The sequence below is a fragment of the Alligator mississippiensis genome, chromosome 1 (genome assembly GCF_030867095.1).
Source record: "Alligator mississippiensis isolate rAllMis1 chromosome 1, rAllMis1, whole genome shotgun sequence".
Taxonomy (NCBI): Eukaryota; Metazoa; Chordata; order Crocodylia; family Alligatoridae; genus Alligator; species Alligator mississippiensis.
The window spans coordinates 47981057-48003498 of record NC_081824.1 but is presented as its reverse complement, the minus strand read 5'-3'; the positions used below and the strand labels follow the sequence as shown (position 1 = coordinate 48003498).

Genomic DNA, 22442 nt, shown 5'->3' with positions numbered 1-22442 from the left:
CTCATCTGATAAAAGATGGGCTTTCATACATCATATAAACAGGTCACAGAGAAACACACCCTCATCCAGTAGATCATGATGTAGAAGAAGTGCATAACATGCCCCAATAGTATCTTGAGATCCCTTCAGGGGTGCTGCAAAGTGCTGCAATGTTCTTAAGTCAATGCTAGTTGAGGGCACATCCCCATTGAAGCACCAGAAGCTTAATTATATTGGCATGCATTTCATCCACCTTAATCCCAAACAAGACTGAGATGGTATAGCTGGCTTTGAAGAAGCCTCTGACGGTGATAATGGAGGGGAGGATATCAGCTCCTTGGAGGAAACATGTCTGATTACTAGAGTGCTGTTGAGGGTAACTTTTACTTACAACGTTTAACCTTTTACAGGCTGTTTCTGGCTAGGGGATTGCTATCTTTGGAGGCAAACCTTGTTCTGATCCATTTCTCTCAGATGAAGATTAGACTCTTACAATATGCATTACGGGGGGTTCCATTTTAACACCATTATAAGATTGAAGGTATGATCAAGAGGGGGCTGTTGCCATGGGATATAGTGTAAGAACTTTACCCTTCTCTTGGATCTCAGTAGCCTGAATTTGATTACCTTTCAGGCATGCTACCAAAGCCATTTTTAAAAACCATGTTTAAAAAAAAAAGTTGACATGTTTTGGCTGAACTCATTATTTGCTTGAGTAATTCATGTTCTTGGTCATTTTTACTTTAATATTAGTTGTTTTTAAGGAGACTACAGCTTTCTGTATGGTTGGGGGGTTAATCGAAAAGCTATTGCAAAATATTTTTAATAATACAAACACATGTTCCACTGCATAAGGAAACACAATGCACTAGAAATGCTTCATCATTTGACATGCTTGCCCTATAGACAAACTACATCAAGAGGATTTTTAATAGTAAGCCATCTATCTCTAAGCAATAGGTATGCCCTTGGGATGAGACAAATGCGGATGGTGTCTTAAATATTCACTATGTACATCATCGCTATCCACATAAAGGCTGGGAACTTTGACTCAAGGGAGGGGACTTTGGGGTGTGCCAATGCTACTGCTGGAACAAAACCTGGAGGTTCCTGGCTGGGGGATCTTGCCCTTCCACTCAGGGTCAGACTAGTCACCGTGTTTGCAGACAGGAAGGAATTTCACCCTGTGGTCAGATTGGTATGAACTGTTGGGGGGGTTGCCTTTCTCTTTGAGGAGGTGGGGGTGGCATGGCCATCTCTACAGGATCTCTTGATCATATATGGAACGTATATTGACAACATGTCATAGAAGCAGGATATTGGTTGCTGTGGTTCCCCTGCTTTACCTGTGGCAGGTTAGGATGCGAGTCTGTGTTGTGTCAGGGTTGATGGTAATATTATAAAGAGTTTAGATTATGGTTTGTATGGGGTGGTTTGGATAAAGATGATCCGAACCACAGGCAGGGGGTTGGACTAGATGACCTCTGGAGGTCCCTTCCAGCCCTACTTCTCACTGTGCAATAAGTCAAATATGCATTAAGTACTAATACTTCATTAGTCCTTAAGTAGGAAGTTTAAAACTTCTTGTTCACACAATGCATAATAAATGCTGGAGGCCACAAGTGGGAGAGGTACAGTGGAAAAAACCCTAGACATACCCAATTCACTCTTCCTTTGAGCACCCACTCTGCTGCTGCAACAAGAGACTGGACCTATGGTCCTGACCCAGTAAATGGCAATTCTTGTGTTCTTACAGCAGCCCCTCTGCCTCCAACTCAGCAAAATGTGCTCAGCAATTTTGTCTTGGCAATGAGCTCTTCAGTGTGGGGATGGGGAAGGCCTTACCAGCTGTGCTGAGCAAAAATGTTCTTAACATAAATGTGCCTTGGGCTGGAGAAGGTTGAGAAACACGCATCTAGTCCAACCCTGCTGCTCAAGGCAGGACCATCCCTGATTATCTCATTCCAGCTGAGGCTTTGTCCAGCCATGCCTGTAGAGACCTGCAAGGATGGAGCTTCCATCACCTCTCTGGGTAGCCTGTTCCAGTGCTTCACCACCCTCCTAGTTTTTCTTGACATCTTTTTTATTTTAATATACCAAGCATGCTTATGGCAGGAGTACAGTAACCAGTCCGTTGTGCTCTAAATCTGGTGATTTATGCACCATCAAAAAGAAAACCTGTGTAGTAAAAGCAAAGCAGCGCGAAAAGAAAGGCAGACTGCCACATGCAGCGCCTCATTTGGATGTGTCTGGAGTCTTGGAAGCTTGACTACCCTACGTTCTCCTACAAATGGACCTTGAGCTTGTTTGGAGGTTCTAGCAGGGGAGCGCAGCTATCGTATACCCTTGACCGAAGAACGGTACTCCTCTAGTCTGGGAAGGTCGTCCTCTTCGACCGAGCGCACAGCTTCGGGAGGGACGCACATGGAGCGGTGAGGGAGGAAGGGGACACCCGCCTAGCCAGCCAGATCAGCCGAATCAACCCTGGCGATCAATGGGGTGACAGATGTCGCAGCCAGATCGCCCTCACATCCGAAGTTATTTAAAAGCCTGTGCAGTATATAAAGCTCGCAAGCAGGGAAGATTTCCAAGTTATGACGAGCTAAGTGGTATTTGTACATGGGGGCAGCAAAGTGGAGAATCCTGTTCTATGAGTGTCTGCATGCGCGTGTCGCCCCTACCCCTGGTTATTTCCAAAGATGGAGCCCCTAAGCTCCCTTAAATTGTCCTCCCGAAAGCCTCCCAAAAGCCTTTGCGGCACTTGCAAATTACCAGCCTCCCCATTGGCCGCCCACCCCGCTGCCCCCGCCCACTCCCGCTGGAGGAAGCGGCGCGGGGCGGCTGGAGCTGCACTAGTGCGGGCGCAGCGGGCACGGGCTGGTCGTCCCGAGGCGGCAGGTGCGTGCGTGCGTGCAGGGTTGGGGGGTGCGGGGTGCATGCGTGTAGGGGAGTGTGGCTGTGTGTGAGACTATGTAGGGTTTTAGGGGCCGGTGTAGTAGGGGTGTTGGCGGGGTGTAGGGATGTGTGTGTAGTGGGGGGAGCGTAGGGCTGCGTGTCTGCAGGGGAGTGTGGCTGTGTGTGTGTAGGGCTGTGTGCATGGGGGGTGGTAGATTGTGGGGAGGGGTGTAGAGTTGTTGGAGTATGTGGGGGGCTGTTGGGGCCATAGGGGATGCCAAGGTGGGTGGGGATGTGTGCGCACAGGTGTATATGTTTGTTGGAGGGTGTGGGGGGCTGTTGGCAGTATAGGAGTATGTGGGGGGTGTAGGGGTGGGTTGGGATGTGTGTAGGGGATGTGTGTAGGGTTGTAGAAGGGTTGGGGGTGTTGCACTCAGGAGCCGTGGGCAGGGTCTGTGTAGGATTTGGGGTTGGGGGGTTGCCACTCTGTCCATCCTCTTGGCATCTCCTCTTCTCCCTGTCTGGTTCCCCTCGTCCCATGAGCTCTGTGCAGTGGGCACTTTCAAGGCTAGGCTGGGCGGATGTTATCAGGCTGTAACCATTTAGATGCCCACCATGATGAAGGGGGATGTACTGTAGATGGGCACTGTCGCATAGATGATTTGGGACAGTTGTGCGAGCGTAGACATCCTGGTCACTGGTCACGCCACATCTTGTCCCGTTGTATAACTTTGTATCGTGATAAGGGTGACCTCTGTTCATAGCCTTGGAGTAAGCCTGGCTTCTCCTCTCCAGCGCTCTTCTGCACCCGGGGGTGCTCATTTCTTTCCTCCAACCCAGGAGTTGATGGTGCGGACCTGGTTGGACAAGAAAGCCCTAAAGTGGCTTTATCAGCATGAGCCCTCCCCTCCCCCCTGCATTGCACTTACTCCTAGATTTATAGATTGCAGGGCTGGAAGGGACTTGGGGGGATCATCAGGTTCAGCCCCACTGCACCAGGCAGGAAAGACAGCTGGGAGTCAGGTGAATTCTCAGGATTTGCCAAGGGAGTTCTTGCAAGATGGAGGTTGCTGCTCCTGCCTCCCATCTGTTAGGGCTGACCCAGGAGAAGAGCTTGCCAGTGAGCCATGAAGCACCTCTGCCTTGCATGGTACTCACCCCCTAGCAAGCTAACCCCAGTGCAGAGGCCTGGGGGCATCCAGAGCTGTGCTGAACATGGGCGGTACTGCTGCTACTGCTGGTCACATGGGCATAGGTGCCACCTGTCCTCTGAAGAGGAGGGACAGTTCTGTGCCACTGGGCTACCTGAATTCAGTCCCACTAGCCTTCAGGAGTGACCTGCTTGGACAGCAACTCTTGGTGTCACGTTCAGAGAGGAATGGCATGAAATCAGTGAAATGGAAAACCCTTAGCAAGTTCTGCTCTCAGTTGCTAACACCAAGATTGCAGAGTGACACTGAGGCAAGACCTCAACATGGTTCTTTTTTTTTCCTTGGAAAATGGGACCTGTTTGAGCCAAGTTCTCCTCTTTGGTTGCCCAGTGCTGTATTGTCTGTTATGGGGGGCTTTTTTTCCCTGGCTTTTTCATGTTTGCTTCCTGGTGTAGGGAGAACAGAGAGCAGGTCTTCCATCTGCTGCCTGGATCCAAGGGCACAGTGAAAAAGCAAATCTATATCCCTTTCTTCACTCTTCTTTCTCCCACACACACATGCGGCCTTGGCACTCCCACACAAACAGAATCCCAAACTTTATGGGTTTGATGGCCTCAAACCCTTGCCTGATTAGCCAAGGCATGCAACGGAGAAGGAGCAATGATCAGCAGGGCTCAGGGAGAGGACGATTTATCTAGGATTTATGGAAGGCCTAGATAAGAAGTCCTTGCCACAGCTCTACTGGATGTCTCACTTGAAGGTCTCTCGCCCTATGGGCTGTCTCAGCGTAGCTTTTAATCATACGTGAAAGGCAATATATTGCTTATGGGTGGGATTATAGGACTGTGACAGCTGGGACCTGGCCTCTGAATCTTAGAGGCATAGGTAGCCCAATGTTTGATTGTGTTAGGAACAGCTTAGAATCTGTTTAGGGCCTGCCATGTGCAAGGAGTAATACCCTGGTTTAATTTGGGGTTTTTTTGTTTTAGTGACACTAATCTCTGGCAATTGAGGTGAAGCATACAGAGCTATTTCCCAACTTCCCACTTTCCTTAGCTAATTCCTTTTGGCCTGTATGGATTTCTCAAGGAGAGCGTAATATCCAGCAAATACACTTATAAAGTACCCTCCTTCCTAGGCAAGCTCTGTGCTTTGAGGCCCATCTTTGTGTTAGGGGCCTGAACCAAAGCCCATTAAGTTGGTAAAACATTCCACTGACTTAATGTGTCAGTCATTTGGGTTTAGATCATAAGAGGGTGGCATCATCACTTTGCAAATGTTTCTGTTGGGCTGTTTTTTGTTGGCATGCCCACATTAGTTACAACCTCTCTTATAGAGTTACTGTTGGGATATAATCTAAATTTGATTTTTCTGCACACTTCCTGGCCTTAAGTTAAAGTTTTCATGTATATAACTATTCCAAAGAATGCCAGGAAGCTATTAACATACTTTAACACCTCCATTACATATGATGTTCGCTTTCTGCATTTTACTCAGCTTAGGCAAGTGAATAGCTATTGTTGCTTTGTGATTCTCATGCACTTAAACCTTGTTCCAATATTAGGGTTGAGTGAGTTCCTGTCTCCATTGACCTCTTTGGGTGTTGGACCATATCACCAAATGCAGAGTTTGACTATCCTCGTTTAATTGTTTTCCTGGGTCTTTAATGGCCAGCTGAAGTTTGGTATTTTGGCTCTTTTTTTAACTAACAAGCAACTGTCTAACAGTACAGCTGTCCTCAAGGTCTTCCAGAGGTTACTTGCTTTCTTGGCTTACACAGGAGCACTGCAACATTTGAAAACTGTAGTCTCTTGTTCACATGCCTGCATATGCTTTGCCAGGATTACTTCAACTGTGGGCTAGAAAAAATTCTTACAGAATGAGGCATTCTCCACTTATGCAGAAACTTACCCGTATGAATTTATTTAGCTGCCCTAGAAGTGCTGCCTAAACTCTCCTCTCCGTTGAATGCCAAATGGAGTCTGGCTCCGACTGAGACTTAAACACTAGTCTATTCAGAAATAATAATTAAAAATATTTTGGGAAGCTGCTCAAAAGCCAATTTCACTCTCATTTCAATATAGTGCAGCAATTTAAATGTTTGAAAGATTGTGTCCTACTATAAAAGCTGTTAATAGAAATAAATGAGATTGTGTTCAGCAGCTTAAGTTTCATGTCAGCCTGAGGTCTGACTCCCTCTGTATTAAATTCTGGATTACCTGGATCCCCAAAATGAGAACTAAACATTAGAAAACATTTTGCTTGAACATTAGCATGCCATACTTTCATGTTCAAATGCTACAGAGCATACAGCAAAGTTCTATGACATAAGAACTGACGTTAGAGCATCATCCTGATTTACCACCTTATTTTCTCTCTTGATGAGTTTGATGACTAAAGCTGGTTATCTTTAATAACCAAGGACAATCCTGTAATCAGTATTTGGAATTATTTTAAGAAGTTTGCTTATTTCCTCATCTGCTTCCTACTAAAACAATCCAATATAAATTACTCTTTATTTAATATGAACCCGAACTAGGTAGACAGATGAACTTGCATTGCACAAACTAACATTTAGGTGTCTTGCCTCACAATGGAATCTATAGTTTGCATTCTCTCTCTCTCTCTTTCCTCCCTTCCCTCCCCCAGCACACAACTTGTTTGCACACATTACAGACCATCAAGCTTGCATATAAACTGCATACTGTAAGTCAGTTGGAAGGATATTGATACATTCTTAGTGAATTGTGTAACTTGATTGGAAATTTGGTGCTAGAATGAGTAACAGCAGTGTTAATTGCCAGGGCCCCAGGAATGGCAGCTAAACTTTCTCCAGATTTATTTATTTGTACACGCAGTCCTTGACTTACAATGTTTCGAGTTACAACGTTTTGCATTTACATTTATAAATTGACACCCTGTTTCAACTTTATGATGTCAGTTTCAACTTTACAACACTTGATCTCCGATGCAACGCCACATCTTCCTGGAGAACATCTGTCCAAACTTCCTTGGATACTTTCTTTAAGAAAGCAGACAAGACTCAAGAAAAACCTGCAGCCAAGACTCCTGAGAAGACTCCAGCCAAGAACCCTTCAAAAAGTCCAACCAAGAACCTTTCAAAAAGTCCAGCAAAGTCACCTCAAAGAAGTCCTTCCAAATCAATATTGCTATTTACAATATAAATACATTAATGTAGCTATATTACTCATCTATAATTGATTGAGTACAAAATTCTGGGGTATTTTTGGTGGAAATAGGGTATCGGGCCTAGGTTCAGGAACGAATCCCCCATTTATAACATTATTTCTTATGAGAAAATTGGTTCCAAGTTACAACGTTTTGATGCAAGATGCAGTTTTCAGGAACCAATTGTGTTGTAAGTCCGAGAACTTTCTGTATATGGTTGAAGGCAGGGGATCTCTGCATAAAATTGTGCATGATCAGATTGTAGACATAATGATTTGGACCTACTAACTTCTGTTGTGAACTTCTGAATTTGCCAGATATTGTTCAAATCTGACACTGTCTAGGACATGCAGCAAAACTCTCCTCTTTTGGTGGGCGGAGAAGCCATTCCACTATCAGAATGAAAATTCTGATGGGAACTGAAGGGGAACTGATGGCCCCTTTTATCCCTAACTGCACCACAGCTTTTATGAATTCCACTAAGGACTTTGCTATTACATGGAAAGCGCTTTAGTACAGCAGGCTACAAGATACTACCTTTAGTGTTAGACCCTTTGCTGTAACCTCCAGCTCTACAAAATCTATGCTTTCTTATGCTTTTTCTGAAGTTCTTAGATCGTGAAGAATACAGCGATACTATTAAAGTAACTTAGCTGTACATTGATAAACACAACCTATTTCAAGTAAGTATTTTAGTGAATTATTTTCTAAAACTAATTCAGCATTTTTCAATATCATATAAAACCAATTTCAAAATAATTTACAAAATCCCTTAACAGTAACTTTTACCCATCTCCATGTATTTGTCAGGTCGCAAGAATCTTGAAATCATGGCTGGAAAACCCAAACTTTACTACTTCGATGGAAGAGGCAAAATGGAGTCAGTTCGCTGGTTGTTGGCAGCTGCTGGAGTTGAGGTTAGTTTTTATATATTTAACTGTAATAAACTGAAGATCTGCCTCAGCCAGAACTTAAAATTAAGTGCCTGGGCAAAAACGAAGCAACCAGGGTAGAATAAACTGCAAACTAAACAAAAGTAGTAAATAGACATCTGTGAATATGGATGGATGAACCTCCATGTTTAAATTGCACCTTCAGGCTTTGGCTATGACATTCTAAATATGAAAAAAAATCTATCTTGCTTCTGAATACTTACAGTTTACTGGTAAGTAATGTGGCAAGATCCATGCTATCAGCTTTGTACAGAACAGAAACAAACTGATAACCCAACATATCCCAGGCTATCTGCTTTCTTATCATTCATACTTGTCCTTCCAGCCCGTAGCAGTTAGTTTGGGGTTATTTCTGTGCTTTTCCTACTCACATTTCTTTTGCTTCATCTGATTGACTTGTTTCGAATGTGGGTTGCATCACAAATATTTTGTTCTTCATTGATATATGTATAAAGCCAGACAGGGGTGTAGGTTGTAGCTGTGTTGGTCTAAGGACATAGACAGACAAGGTTCTTTGGGTAAATCCAGTATCTTTTATTAGACCAATTCAAATAGTTGGAAAAATTCTTCTCGGCAAGCTTTTGGCCACAAACAAACAAAGAGGCCAAACAGGACTTTTTGGGCAAACCATAGGCACCAACTTTTATTTTTGCTGGGGGGCGGCCTAAGATGATGGACTTGTCAAAAGTTTTCTGGATTTCAGGTTACAGCCCTCTTCCCTGGGGGTCCAGGGGCCTCAGGCCCCCACATACTTGGCACCTCTGGGGCACACTGATCTGCACATGTAGGATCTTTTGAGGGGAGAATAAAAATAGCTGACAAGTGAATTACCGTAGTGAAATTAAACACCAGTTCAGAAATAGCAAACTGATGTTCCATATTATTTCCTATATTGATGTGCTTTCCCTGAGCTGAGCTTAAAACACCTCCAAACTTGGGCCCAAGTTTATCCTATGTAGCTAATAAAAGGATTTGGAATAAAACAGGGTAACAGTGTCACAAAGAGACAAACACTTGGTCAAAATTTGTCTGTCTGCACCCATGATATCTATGCCAGCAATTTTGGAGTAACTGTGTAGTACCTCTCTCATTAATAACTAATTTTACATTCCCAAACCCAGGATTCTTTTCATTGTGGCTACTACTAGAAATCTGTTGCATATTCTGAGCCAAAAAATGCTACTTCATCAGACAGAAAACTTAGTACATCTTTGGCACTTGTTGCCACCAGCTGTTGTCATACAGTTGTTGTCTTCTTCATAGTTTCTGCATTGTGTCCATATCCTCCCTCCATTGTCATACTTTGCCTGAAAAGATGTGGTTTGTTTTCTTTTGTTCCGCCCCCCCCCTGCAGTTTGAAGAAGAATTACTTGAAACAAGAGAACAATATGAGAAGCTCTTACAAGGTAGGTCCAGATTTCTGAAGTGCTTGACCAGGTTCCTCTTAATTCAGGAGAGCAACAAAGCAAAGACTTGGGGAATTTAGGAAGAATTCATTGTTTTTCCTTCATACATTGAAGAGGTAAAATGTGAGTGCCTGGACACAACATGTCAGTGTAACTAATGTAATGTCAGTTTTGCACACAATGGTAAATTGCACTGCATAGACAGGCTAGCCACTATCCTGGAGAAGCTGTTTTCATTAGACATTATTATATTATATTGTTATATCATGGAAGTTGGGATGGGAGGAAGGGAGTGGGGAGGGGAAGAAAAGCTGTTTTGCCATAGACAGATTAACTATACTGGAAAGAAAGTGAATCAACTATCCTGATTCTGGCGTAAATTATTGCAATGTGTTTTTACTACATCTAGGTATGTATGCCATGAGAACTGGGGTAGAGCTGGACAATATCTGTTTGCTCCATGTTTATACAAATGCAAAAGCTGATTACAGCAGTATAATAAATATGTTGTATGTCCAAGTCCTGAGTTCTGTGGTCAATTAAAGGAGTTGTCAGGCTTGTCACTGACAAGCATGCCCTTCAGTTAGCTGCTGTGACTCACTGCAGATGAATCTGCTCATTGGAGTTCTAAAGATTAGCTTGCTAAAAACAAATCAGAACACATATGTTCTGGCAATGTCACCTCCTGTTTCCTCTCTCCATCTGAGCAGCCCTTTATCATGGACGCTAATCATCATGGACTGTTAAAGCAGTGGTGCTCAAGGCTTTGGTCTGGGCCAAATGAGTGTCATGAGGCTAGTCTGTTTGCTGAATTGATCCCATGTGTCAGCAACAGACTGGGGCCAGACTGCCCTCTGCTGCTCTGAGCACTGGGATTGAGCCCTAGGGCCCAACACTGGCCCTGCACACCAGGATTGGGCTCCTAGTACCACCCCCTCCTGGTCCCACACACCACGATCGGGTCCTGGGTCCTAGCTCTGCCCTTCCATGCCGGGGAAAACCACCCCTGACCCTGCACAGTGGGATTGGATACCCAGTCCAGTGCATGGGTCTGAAAATTTGGCAGCTGGTAGCAGTGCCATTGCTCCCCCAATATCAAATTTCTGGACCAGTGGGGAGCCCAATGGGGCAGATGACATGGTACTGTGGGCCAGGGGTTCAGTACCTCTGCATTAGACCAAATGGGCTCAAAGCATGAAGCCAGTACTGTCTATCTTTATTATCCTGGCAGTCTGGCCCTGCAGCTTTTGTGATCTCCTGGTGGTATTTTGTACAGATTTAAGTAATTAACTTTTTTTTTTTGCTGTACAGTCAGTTTTGAAACTGAATGTAGTGACTGTTTTTGAGGCCCATAACAAAAAATAATGCTGCTCTTCTCATAACTGCAGTGATAAGGCCCTGATAGATTATTTTTTTGGATGTTTGCCCTGCTCTTTTCAGAATAACTGTCAGAACTCATTAGACTTCTTCATGAGAAGCATTGTGCCATACAGAAAACTAGTATTTGAGATGTGATTACTTCCTCCTGATCCTTCTGCTCCCTAAGCAAGTGGGCTGGATTTTAATAAGCTGCAAAAGCCTGCCACATCCTGTGACAACCAAAGTTTCATTGTATGTACTTATAGAATTTAATTTTCTGTGTTCAAAGGCTTTATTTCCTGGGTGAGCTTTGGTTTGTGTTGCAGGGTACTAAGGTGTGCCTGCTTCTTCAAGAGCAAAGGCAGCTTAGTTTAGGGGCCCTGAGAGCTAGGCAGGACTCCACAGAGCTAGGGTAGCCTTGGCAGCAGGCTAATCAGGATATTAGTTGGCACCTGCACCCAGTCAGCTGACCGGAAGGAAACAGGGCCCTGGGCACATATAGGCCCTGGGGCTGGCAGGGAGTTAATTCTCCATCAGCAGCAAGGAAGAAGGAGCTCTTGCAGAAATGCTACTCAGAAATGCTTGGTTGCATATTCTGCTGCTGGAAAGACTAATGGGCTCTAGGAGCTTCTAAAGTATCTGAGGCTAGGAGGCACACATTGTTGAGGGAGAAGCTTGCCTCCTTGAAGAGGCATAGTGTGACCTCCAATGTTGTTGTTGTTATGTTATAGCCCAGGGGCTTGTATTTATGTTGTTGTTTGAAACCAGTGGACGGAGCAGAGGCTATTGGGGAGGAAGCCTCATTGGGGCACACTACCATGTAGAGCCCCAGCACCAGAGGGGGCGCTGCTACAGGAGGTGAAGGGGCCCCAGTGCTAGAGCACCAGTGAGGGCACAGAAGATACAGGGGGTGAAGGGACCCCAGCGCCAGAGGGTGCAACCATGAGTGATGTGTACCTCCAGATGTTGTTGGGGGCATGGCAACTGCCCACAGGTGGCAGCAGCGTTGTCAGCAAGGGGGATGTCGGCAGTGCGGGTGTTGCCCTGTGAGGTCAGGCCAACTCTCAGGATCTCAATATTGCGCTGTTAGACAGGAGGGTGTGACACAATTGCACATATACAAACACACAAGTCAATTGTATATGCGCACGCGCACACACTCTCTCTCTCTCTCTCTCCCTCCCAAGTCAGGCACATACGCATTCAAACTAGCCTAGACAAATGCATACCTATCACTAATTCAAGCACATACACTATACACCCCAAAAGTTAAACAAAAATCAATTATCCATACCCACACACTCAGTACACATACATAGATTACTAATCCATATATCATACACACAACGAGATAAATACACACACACACGTGCACACTCACCAGTATACACACATACAACCCACCTACACATAGGTAACTTCCTAATTTTGATGGCACATTATGTATGTGTGTGCTTGGGGTACCTGGGATACTTGGGGGAAGGTTAAGGTGAGAGAGAGAGAGTTAAAGTGTAGGGAGTGAAAGTTGCCAGAACTAAGATTAGAACCGGTGCACCATAGAGAATCTGGCTGAGGAACTAAGGCTTGGGTTTACTTAAGGTAGACTGGGGCTGGAAACTGAGGCAGACAGCTGAGATATTGGGGGGGGGGGGGCAGTGGGTGCAGATAAGTGGTGGCAAGGAGGAGACAGCCAGGAAAGAAACTGAGGCAGAAACCTGGTTGCTCAGGGGAAAAGGAAAAGGCAGTGGGGATAAGACAGTGGCAAAGAAAGAGGGGGTTTGGAGGCAGAGAGGAGCTCAGGACAGGTGCTGGAGGTGGCAGTGAGCCAGAAGCAGGAGAGGGAGAAATGACAGAAGTTAGAGGGGCGAGGAGCAGAGATTGGAGCAGGGCCAAACCACAGTAAAGCAAAACCCAACTTAGGGGTCCACATAACAGTTTTATTGAACAGACAACACGCTATGCAGCCCCATGAAGTTATTGGTTCTCTCTCTCTCACACTCACACTCACAATGGCAGCAGGAGAAAGAGACTCAGTGGAAGGGCTGGAGTCCAGGTAGGGAAGAGAAGCCAAGTCCAAGTCCTTGGTTGAAGAGGGGGTGGGGGTGATAGCTATCTATCCAGGCTGGAAAGGGGTCCTTGTCCAGTAGGTGTTGTCTAGAGTGGGGTCGCCGGCAGGGCCTCTGGGTGGATAAGTGGTGTGGCATGGTGCTGGTCCAGATGGAGAGGGCATCCCAAGGATTCAATCTTCACTACCCCTTTTTATGGGGCAGACTACCTCTGATCTCCTATGGGGAGGGCCTGTCCAGGCAAGGTCAGTCCTGTCCCAGAGGGCTCCAGGTGTTCTTACTGGGCCTGTGCAGCCTGGCACAATGGTGGGTTGCCTCATCTTTTGTTTCTTGAATGCTGAGGGTGCTTCCAAGGGCTGGGTTGTTGGTCCAGGTATTGGTGTTGATGGTTCAGTCATTCAGAGGGAGCTATTTTTAGACCTACTGCCATTGTTTCTCTAGCACCCACATTCATCCCCATTCATTCATGAACCAAGTTACATAGGTGGGGTAGGTGTGAGTCATGGGTTACACAGCCGGGCCTGGGGGCAGGATGGAGACTTCACAAACAAAATGGAAACTTGACATTTCTTATACTAACTTACATATGTAGGCCTAAATCATATAGTACCAGTAAAATAGAATAGTAAAAATCAATATAAACATAACTATACAATATAAAGAAGGAGAAAAAACAAATACAACTTGCTACCAAAATAAAATGCTGAAGCTTATCCTATGTCTTAGTTCACTTATACTTATCTATAGGGAATAGAGAGGGAAAGAAAAAGTCAGAAATGGTTGGGGAAAGGGAGGGGGAATGCATTTTAAAAGAAAAAAAAAAAAAGAAACTGAGGGGCACAGTGGCAGCAAGCGGGAACTGCCCGCAGGTGACCACAGTGACATTTTTTTTTTTTTTTTTTTTAATGAGTTAGGACCACAGTAAACATTTATTTTCTTTTTTTTTCTCTCTTGAACTGTAAAAATTGCTCATGTTCCTCACCAGCCCTAATGATTTACTGTTGATGGTATATACTAAGTTTTGGCAGTATTTTTTCCCAGCAGTGGGGCAGAATGACCCGGCTTGTGTTCAAATTAGGCTTGGGCTAGGATCCAGCTGCTGTTGCCACTTCTCTCTGCTGCCTTGCCACAACACTGCACAGAGAAAGTGAGGTCCACTGCCAGTTAATGGTGCCAAAGTTCCCAGGCTCCAGCAGGATCTAGTCCATGGGCTGTAGGTTGACAGGCCCTGGCCTACACCGTTAGACTTTTCCATCCACCCAAATTGTAACTGATTTCATGTCATGATAAGATTTAACCTGCAGGCAACTGCAGCACTGTAGTTCAGTGCAATAATCACTTTGGTGTAGGTTTATGACTTTTCCTTTTCCTTTCCATAGACGGGGCCCTGATGTTTCAACAGGTTCCCATGGTGGAGATCGATGGGATGAAGTTGGTGCAGACCAGAGCTATTCTCAACTATATAGCAGCAACGCACAACCTCTGTGGGAGGGACCTGAAGGAGAGAGCCCTGTACTTTAACATCAGTACCTTCACTCAGTCTAATATAATAATTGACGTAGAATTAGGGTTTATCAAGTATACCTCATGTCTGAGGTGTATAGAGTCCTTGTATATTTGTCTCAGTGGCATTAATCTGTTGCAGAAAAGGTCAGATTTTAGAATCGTTATATTCCAATGATCTTGATTTAAAATCAGGAACCTTTTGGCCAAGTGCTCCGATTTGTAACGGAACAACCCTCCAGCTTGTTAGCTAGCATAACATTTGACAGAGGTACACTAGGAGATGGGTCTTCCTTTTTTATATTTAAGAAACCATCTTTCTTTTTTATATTAAGGAGAAGCAATCTTGAAGTGTTTTATCTGCAAAATGTGACTTAAAATAGTGTGTTGCTTTTAGAAAGCATTATGTTACACAGCAGCATTATAAAGCAACTTTTTAAAAAATGTTGCTTTTGATAGAAGTCTGTCTAATCTCTGGGAGATATTTGAGTTAAATTTTAATTTAAAAATCAAGTCTGTTTTTTTTTTTTTTCCTTTCTCTTCAGGATTGACATGTATGTGGAAGGAACAACTGACCTAATGCAGTTAATTCTTATGTTCCCTTTCTTATCAGCTGAGGATAAGGAGAAGCAACATGCCCTAATAGTCCAAAAAGCCACAAACAGATACTTTCCAGCCTATGAAAAGGTGTGTGGCAGGAGTGAACAAACACTGAAGGGTAATATGATGAGAGCATTGAAGTATCCAAAATAAGGTGTTGGAAAAGTGTCCAAAATAATGGGATGGAAGGGATAGTGGGATAGCACTCTGTGATAACTATAGCATTACCAGTTATAGTTATTGAGCATTTAGAAGAAGACATCCAGAATGTTAACTGTGTAGTAAGTCATGGGCTAGATGCAGAAATTGACTCTGTGGAATGAGTTGTAACATATGTCACATTAAATTATCTTGACAGTCCTTCGTTGTTTAAAGCCTCAAACCCACAGGAGTCAAACTTTTATAGTCTGCTGGCCAGATCCACCACACAGAGCTCCGTTATCTGGCCTCCAGTGCCATCTCTGGATCTGAACGGAACTGGACCAATCCCACAGGAATCCTACTGTACACAGTGCCAATTGCAGGTGCTCTGAGAACACACATAATGCCTCTCCTTGGACACTCATCATATGCGGTGCTTGCTTCAGCCAATCCACAGGCACTCCATGCAGCCATGCAACATGGGTCCTGGTCCAGCCTGAGCAAGCACTGCATGTGGCACAGTCCCAGACCAGCCAATATCTGGGGCCCAATGTGTGGCATGGGTCACAGAGTGGCTGGAACCTGCACCTGTTCTGTCCAGTCTGGGATCCATGCTACACGTGATGCCTGCACCACCCAGAGCACCCATTGTAGCCACTCTGGGATGTGCACCACAAAAAGCGCAGATTTTGGAGCAGGTTCTATGGACACTGGATCTGGCATGGAGAAGGGGGTCCGTGGGCCTGTTGGCCCAATCTGGCCTATGGACTGGCCCCATGTCACTCATCCAAAAGAGGGGCCAGAGGAGTTTGACACCCCGCTCTAATCTAATGTAGTAACATACTTGTAGAACATGGTTGTCCCTACAAGGATTAAAATGTGCAACAGAGTCATATTGATCTTTAAAAAGCTTGCTTGTCAGTTGGATTTTGGCACCTCAGTTATGTGTACCCTGCCTCACTAAAACTAGATAGCGTACTGACCTGCAACTTACTTTTGTGTATCTGGCCCTATTTGACTTGCTTCAGGTCACAGAGGAAGCCTGTCCTGGAACAGAAACTGAACCCAGCTTTCCAGGAGTTCATGTTAATGTTCTCCCCCTTTCTACAGTTGGAAGAAATGATAGCAAAGAAATTAATGTGCTTCCATCAGGAAGTAGTTCAGTCTGGTGAACTGACTGGTGATGTAAGCATTCTAAGAGATACCAGCCACAGCTGCTCGTATTTTCATGGTGGCATTTCTTTAGTGAATCAAACTTTTTTTTTCAGGTTTTGAGAGACCATGGCCAAGACTATCTTGTTGGCAACCAGTTCAGCTGGGCAGATATTCATCTGTTTGAAGCTATTTTAATGGTAGAAGAGAAGAAGTGTGATGTTCTCTCTGAATTCCCTCAGCTACAGGTAGCTATGTTAACAAATACAAATACACCAAGTTTGAATGATAGAAATGGTTCTTGGCCATCTACATAGGGAAATAAACCTGAGCACATATAGCAGTTATACTATTTTTTTAAAAGCCAAAAGACTAATACAGTGGCTCTCTGATAAGAGTTATGTAATCTACTCTACTTCCTGACAAATGCAGTCAGCAGGCAGGAGTGGAAGTCTACCAAAATCTAAGCCAGATCCTATCCCCATATTAGACATGTAAATGGTATTTGGACAAATAATCAAATCCCTGAAAACCATTAATATAAAGGTGGGCTGGTTCTCCTTCTATTCTGGACTCCTAAGTTAAGATGAAGGCTTATTACAACCATAGATACTAATGCTTTTCAGAGTCTTGAGCAGGGCAAAATGTTGGGTGCACAAGTGCAATCCTAAATGGAATATTATCTCTTGCAAACCCTACTAATTTTTAGTGTGACTTCTTTGCAAACTTGTGGAATTCAATGGCAAGGATACTGCCTTGTAGAAGGCAGTGTAAAGTCTATAAAATAGTTATTTTTAACTTCTTATCAGTTCCCAGATGCTTTCCAGTAAAAAATCACTTTGGATAACAGGATGTGACTTTTAAAAACTATGGATAATTCAGCTACTTTACTTTCACAATGTAGATATATTTATTGCTAGTCTGGGTAATGTGACTGGGGAGGAAAGCCAAATTCCCCAGTGACTAAGGACTCTGTTACATGGTAATTTTTTGTCGCTCCTGAAGCACTTAAACCCTGGATTGCCCGCATATTAACACCAGAAACTAGTTTTAAGCACTCATTATGTGGTTCAAAGTTGCATCAATCCAGGACATGATTATCTATGATCCATTTTGTCAAGCCCATATTAAGGTGTAGCCACTCTAGGCTACACCTTGAGTGTAAACTTCCCATCTGCTCCCCCACCACCAGCCTCACTGGCCTGGACTGGGTCCACTGCCCTCCCCAGTGCCTCAGGAACCCTGACACCTGGTGGCCATGTGAGTCCTGACCAGCTCAGTCTCTACTGTAGTCCTTGCTTGATTGCTTGCCTTCCATGGTCTTACTGAGGATTAAATAAAAGAGACTGCCCCCAGGCTTTAGAGCATGCCATAGTCCGTGCATGTTGCTACCAGGCCCCTCCCAGACCCTACTAGTTTCAGTTTGGCCCTTAAGCTCAGTAGGTCCTCTTGGCCTGTCCATGCATTTGCAGGGCACCTGTAGCTTTAAGGGCTCCTTGTGTCACTCCATCCTTCCCTACACCACACCCCATGCCTCACAGGTGTTATTATTTATAATCATTTACCTTGTAGGGATCTTGGCCTTATCAGCCACCTCCCCTTATGCTCTCGCTGGGCCTTTAGCCCAGGTCCATGGTACAGGACCTGGCTTCTAGGCTCCAGCCTCCCTGTTTGTAGGTCTCTGACCCTATCTGTCTCTGGCAGTGGTCCCTCTTGGACCTTTGATCCCTCCTAGGCCTAAAGAGGGCTCCAGGTAGTCCCTGGCTGTGGTCCCTCCTGGCCTGTTAGCCCCTCTTGAGCTCTGGTCCCACCCTCAGGTCACCTGAGACCTCCAGGTTTCCCTAGCCCTAGCAGTCTCTGTCTAAAGCCTCTCTGGGGCTATTAGCTCTTTGAGCTCTTTGCCCTAGCTGGGCTCAAGACTAAACCACCAGTGTAACTTAAAACAAAAACACCTAAGCCTAGTGGCAGACACCCAAACTCTCTCTAGACTTACCATGAAATAAGGAACACCTGCCTACACAAGCAAGCCTTTCCCTCTGCCCCAGGCAGCTTTCTCCTGTTCCCAGGCCTGCAGAGTCACTTACCCAGTTTCATTGTCACTTGAGGAGCCCCACTGCTGTGCAACCAGGAGCCCCCCTCCACTCCCCTTTTCATGACTCTCAGGCCTAGACGCCTGACCAGCTAAGGCCTTGGGCTTATAGAGCTGCTGTAGACATGTGGGGAGCCTGCTCCAACATGCTAGAAATCGAGCGTGTCAGAACACAGAAACTGATGCGCTCCAGCAGCCTTCCGTGTCATATGCATCAGCATCCCCACGCTGAAAAAATAGCAGTGGGGCACTTTGAACTAAAACATGTTTGATGAGCTTTAGTTCAAAGCACCCCACTGCCATTTTTCAGCGTGTGAATGCTGATACACATTATGCACAGGCACTTTTAATTAGTGCAGCTTGCTAATTAAAGGGCCTGGTGCCATATCCCAGAGCACACATTAAAAATGCCTATATAGCTAGCTCCAGCCTGGCCCTCTGCTGCTCAGTTGACTTGCCACTCAGCCCCCTCTCACCACCAGCAAACCCTGCTACAGGGGGATTCTTACCTTTCAGTCCTCCAGGCTCCTGCTGGCCTGAACCAAACTTGAGCTAGCACTAACACCCATCAACGTTTGTGTGGCTCACACTGTAATGTGTAACAAGGCCCTTAGCTTAATCTTTAATAGTTGGGTAAAATAAGACATTAGGGCACAAATGTCATCTCAGTCCTTTGAACTGCTTAGGGGGCATCATCTACAGAAAAAATTAGATCAGCAAGCTCACAGTGTTATGGTCAAGGATCTTGTGTTTTTTTCTGATTTAAAAAAATCCCCTATTTTTAGTTTTAAAAAAGTAACCTAAAATCCACATTTTTCCATGATTAAAATGAAAGACCTCCATATATAATATTTTAGATCACTCTCTCTCTCTCTAATATTATGGAACTTGAGAGCTCTGTATTTTAAAACTTCAATTTCCATGCACCTTTTCAATTATTTTTATCTTTAAAATGCAACCAGCTTGGGCAGTATTTTGGAATGAATAATGATTATGCCTCATGAATAATGATTATGCCTCAGGAGCTTTCTCATTTCCATGTTTATCATTTATATGCTTCTATCTCATGTTTAAATCTTATTTACACTCCCAGAATGGGAACAAAGATAGGGCATTTAGTATCATTTTGTTCCAGTGAAATTAATAGCAATAATAAGTCCATGAAGAGTGGTGGTTCACAGCTAGGCTCTTAAAGTCCCATTGTATCTTATTAAATTTGTACCTCATTTCTTGTATCTGCTTAACAGATACAAAGATTGCAGGTGGTGACTTGTCTTTCAGTGTAATGCAACAGCATTTTTTCATGCAATTCAAGGGTAAAAACATCCTTTGCCTGAAATGGTTATACAGAAATGCCATTCTTGCAGGGATTTTCTCATTTGGCTAAACTCCGGGCCTTGTAAATTAAAAAGGATAAGAACCACCTCAGTACATTGGGAGCAGCCGTTTGGAAAACTTAAACAGTCCCTACTAAGGTTAAATTAAAAGCTGGTCATTCAGGTGTTGGTCAAATCAATTGATTTTTACTCACTCATGTAACTTCCCCCTCCCACCCCATCCTCACTTTAGTCCTTTAAATGGCTTTGTGCTGTGTTCTGTCTCTTTAGATGTTTAAAGCAAGAATAAGCAACATGCCCAGAATAAAGAAATTTCTGGAACCTGGAAGCCAAAGGAAACCTATCCCAGATGATAAATATGTGGAGACTGTGAGAAGAGTTCTCCAAATGTATTATAATGTAAAAGCGAGTGTGTAGCTGGTTCAAAAAGCAATGAGAAGCTCAATGCTAGCAAATACTTTCTCTCAAACTCTGTAAGAGAGAAATCTATTAAACTACAGAGATAGTTGCACTGTCCTTGACTGACTAGCTAGTTGAACTGTATCTGACAGCATTGTATGTAACATGCGAGAATTAGTCAAAACTCTCAATTACTAACAGTTTACTGAATATAACCTTTGTTAAATTTCTCTTCCTGTTCTGGGTGCAATGAGCACATGCATGCAGAGTCCATCATCCCCCTCCTTCATCCCAAGGAAACTTAGAAGTTTTTTACCAGCCCAAAGATGTTCTATCAACAAACACCCAGGGTTTGCAATGAAATACAGATAGAGGTCTCAATTGTAAGCTTAAACTTAATATTTTAAGGGTGAATTTAATCATGGGGAAAAATGAGAATAGTTCTAAGAGCCAGAAAGGCAATCCTAGACCTTCCAACCTTTGTGGGACACCAGCATATCAGCTGAAATGATATCAAGTCACGATATTAGCAACACATTTTCTTCCTCTTAATAAACCTTAGTTTAAGATGTGTGAGCTAACATTGCATGAGTGTATCTGTTAATTTTTTTTTTTCTGTGTAATCATTCAATAATTGGAAAGACATTTTTCTAACCAAAAAAAATTCTTTGATTCTTATGTGGTGGTAATGTCTTGAATTTGTTGATCAAAGCTGTCTTGCAGCCTACACATGGAGGCTGCCTTTCTCTTCAGACTGAAAACAGTTTTTGAATTAAGTGAATTTAAGAGCTTAGATAATAAACTGTCCCTACCAGCTCTGGCAAAACAAATTACACGTGTTTCCTAAAGCGAGCCTACTAAGTCTAGGTTGAAACCAAATCTAATTCTGCTGCTACTCTCCCAAAAACAAGGCTTTAGAATAGGAACAGAAGCTAACGTGCATGTCTTGCTCCAAAACGCGTGGTGTTTTCACTCTGGTTTTGCCAAAAAAAAAAAAAGAAGCCAGAGAACAACTTCAAGTATTGCTATAAACTCTCAAGCCAGGTAAAATATACTTATGCTTTGAAAGACTGCTTTTTATGTTGGTATCATGGGGTTCTATATTTGTAACTGTGTCTAAGTATCCTCAGTTCACAAATAAGCCTCCTTTCCACCCGCCTCTCCACCCCACATTGTTCATCTTGTCTAACAGCTGTGGATTAGGAAAAGATGTGCTGCTGTGAAGAAGAGGTGTTTTTCCCTGGCAGTGATACTGGGAGCAAGTACCCTTCCTGTACAGTGCTGGTCAGCATTTAAATAACCTGTTCTCACTAACATGATGGAAGTGTTTTGACTTCATCTTCAAGAGGAGGTGGTTTGGACTCCTCTACCTTGGCTCACTGCTGCCATCTATCTAATACTGGTTGTAACTTCAATTTGGGAAGGGTCTCTTTCTTTTTTTCACTTCTCTTAATAAAAATTTGAACAGCCTGGTATGTCATTTTTTCTCAATTTCTCTGTAGGCTGAACTTTCTCTCTTGTGTATGCAGTTCCTCAGACAGGTGGTTTTGCAGTTTGATGCTGATCTAACCTATCTTCCCAAGACTGGAGTTCCAGGAAATCTAGGAAGATTGACTTGTGTCCTTAGAACTGGAATATTCTGGGATACTTCACCAAATGCCCAAGGTCTGCTGCTGCCTCAGTGGCTCACAGGTTGTCTTTTAGCAATATTTATGAAAAATATTCATGGGAGAATGCAGATTATCATCTGAAAGAAATAAATGTGTTCTGCTGAGAGAAGGGGAGTTGTATACGTGAGGTGTACAGTTTCCTGTCCCCGGCCTTAATCCCCTCCCATGGATGTTTTTCAGGCCTTGAACACATGATCACTTGTAGTGCTACAAAAAGAGTGCTATTTTGTGGTGGATCTGCCTTCTATGTAGTGCTGCAGACAGTGTGAATGTATGCACACTAGCTTTCTGTAGTGCTGTAAGATCATGTATAGTGCTATAAATGTAATATGTGCCCAAGGCTTCAGGACTGAATACGCAGCATCTATTTTGTGTTGCTGTGTTGCCTGTCACAGATGGAGAGGAACAGGAGCTTTTGGAATAATTCTGGGGGATGCAGGAGGAAATGTTGTTGAACTACCATCCCTGAGACCACAGACCATCTGTGCCAACTTCACAGGTGCAGAAAGAAGCTGATGTGTAGGATCATTTGTCGGCTTGGGAATAATGATGA

At 44.0% G+C, this 22442-nt stretch overlaps 1 protein-coding gene across 3 annotated transcripts; it reads left to right on the top strand.

Annotated features, from left to right (window-relative positions):
- The first annotated feature begins 2790 nt into the window (after positions 1-2790).
- LOC102573555 (glutathione S-transferase 3) lies at positions 2791-21220 on the top strand. Of its 3 annotated transcripts, XM_059730347.1 has the most exons (9): positions 2796-2877; positions 6967-7404; positions 7823-7897; positions 8025-8131; positions 9522-9573; positions 14378-14510; positions 15047-15188; positions 16511-16642; positions 20091-21220. In XM_059730347.1, exons 4-9 carry the CDS (start codon positions 8045-8047, stop codon positions 20235-20237), a joined length of 693 nt encoding a protein of 230 aa, XP_059586330.1. In that variant the 5' UTR covers positions 2796-2877; positions 6967-7404; positions 7823-7897; positions 8025-8044; the 3' UTR covers positions 20238-21220. The 3 variants fall into 3 exon arrangements, with proteins under 3 accessions (XP_006262469.1, XP_059586330.1, XP_059586321.1); XM_059730338.1 differs by having other exon boundaries at positions 6967-7897; XM_006262407.4 differs by lacking the exons at positions 6967-7404; positions 7823-7897 and having other exon boundaries at positions 2791-2877.
- Positions 21221-22442: the final 1222 nt, after the last annotated feature.